We start from the raw sequence: 1,951 nt of genomic DNA on the forward strand, positions 1-1,951 counted from the left end.
AAGGAATATTCAAAGCTAAAAGAGAACATTTTAAAAAGGATCAACAGAAATATTCAGGCAAAACTGTAATTGGTTTACTGCTGACGAATTTTTGCGATGCCAAGAGCACCAGTAACACCAGAAGAATTCGAGGATTTGCCATATTATTTTGTCGAGGAACTTCCACCTTCTTGCATCCCGGTGGGCGAATCACGGTCGTTGCTTCTCTTTTGTTTTTCCTGCTCGAATATTCCGGTCAGAGGACGCCTCTCTTTCCTGAACATGGAGAATACCGCCTCCCTGAACTCTTTGAACCTGATGGCGTAGATGATAGGATTGACACAGGAGTTGAAAAGTGATAGGACAAAGAGGAGCGTCCATCCTCGACTCTTTCTGAAAGTCGGAGGAAGAACTCCAAAGAAGAAGAGAAAGGTGGCGACTTGAGTTGGTCCCCAGCAGATGATGTAGGTGACGATGACGATCAGCATTAACTTGAGAACACGACGCCGAGCAACACCATGAAACGATGCGTTGTTCTGCCTTTGAAATGTGCGAGCATGTCGATAGAGATGCCTGGCTATCAGGATCTGCGTTGTGAACGTGACCATCGTTGGGACTAAAAGTCTGAGGCAGAAGAGAAACACGGAGAGGGTGACCTGACTGGCTTGGTTAGCATATTTGTACACACAGATGCCCGATGTGCTCCGGGTGTCCATGTTGTGGACACTGGTGGTAAAAACTCGAGGAAAAGAAGTAATGATGGCAAATAACCAGATGATGACTATGGATATTGCCACGCGTCCACGCGTCAGGATACGGTTGAAATAGATCGGATGCCCAATGGCTATGTAACGCTCCATTGATATGGCGACCAGGATGTAGATAGACGCTGTTACACAGATATCTCTCTGGGGATGTTCGGTTCTTGTATCTTGCAATAAACCTCACCAAGCCAGGTCAAAGGAACCCTTCCCGCCCTGGGAACGGGGATCACAAAGACGGATGTCAGAAAATCGGCCGTAGCTAGCCCTCCAACCAAGGTATCGGTCGAGCGTTGCTTTGACCTTCTTTGGAATAGCACCATCATCACGAGTCCGTTTCCTATGATGCCAACAATCGCGGTTATCAGTTGAAGAATGATCCACCAAGACCATGTGATCGGTCGGAAGGACCACGGTCCAAGGTTAGAATGACGAACGTCTAATTCATTTACTACATTAGTCATTGATTCTTTACTCTCCTGGTAGTCATATACTATTGTCGTCAGCGTTATGGTGCCCTCAAGAGCACTCTGTCCTTGAGATGCGTCTCCAAAGACATTCAGAGTTTCCATGACAATGATGATTCCTCTTCAGCAGATATCCGTTGAAGGCACAATTTCTTCTGTTAATCTTCTGATGCGTCTGAGTGCCTTCGAATCTTGATCAGAATCTGGTCAGAACCACAGCTTTCAAACGATATTGTACCCACTCTCAGTATAATGGCTCCATACAGAGGGCGCAAGGCACGTGCGCCTCCTCTCCATTTTGAGAATCACTCGTTAAACATTCATAGGTATATTAAAAAAACTGTCATTAAATCTGAGCGTTCTTTATAGTGTTCTTTACGACCCATCTCCTTGCCCATCACTGTGAACGTATATCAAAGAAAGGCGCTTATAATGACGACATTTTTTACGTCACGACGTCTGCATTATCTCGGCAAATTGAAGTATAGTTCAAGAAGATGATATTTTTAGAGAGGCAGCCTGCAATCCTTTGCAAATATCTATTATGTTGTATTTCTAATTTAGACGAATAAAGGCTCCGTAACGGCTCTCAATGTCACACGCCTTGTCCATTATGAATATGTGATGATAATATATTATGATGACTGGTAAAATCTACTATCTTTCTGCAAATGAAATCTGTAATGATACATGATTGCCCCCCCCCCTGAATACGACACTGGTACAGATGAGGGTGGGGCTTGG

The 1,951-nt window shown here is 44.6% G+C and overlaps 1 protein-coding gene across 1 annotated transcript; it reads right to left on the bottom strand.

The window, feature by feature from the left end:
• LOC121420738 (growth hormone secretagogue receptor type 1-like) lies at positions 1-1,951 on the bottom strand. Its single transcript, XM_041615387.1, has one exon. It carries the CDS (start codon positions 837-839, stop codon positions 144-146), a length of 696 nt encoding a protein of 231 aa, XP_041471321.1. The 5' UTR covers positions 840-1,951; the 3' UTR covers positions 1-143.

The sequence above is a fragment of the Lytechinus variegatus genome, chromosome 8, assembly GCF_018143015.1.
Source record: "Lytechinus variegatus isolate NC3 chromosome 8, Lvar_3.0, whole genome shotgun sequence".
Classification (NCBI taxonomy): Eukaryota; Metazoa; Echinodermata; class Echinoidea; order Temnopleuroida; family Toxopneustidae; genus Lytechinus; species Lytechinus variegatus.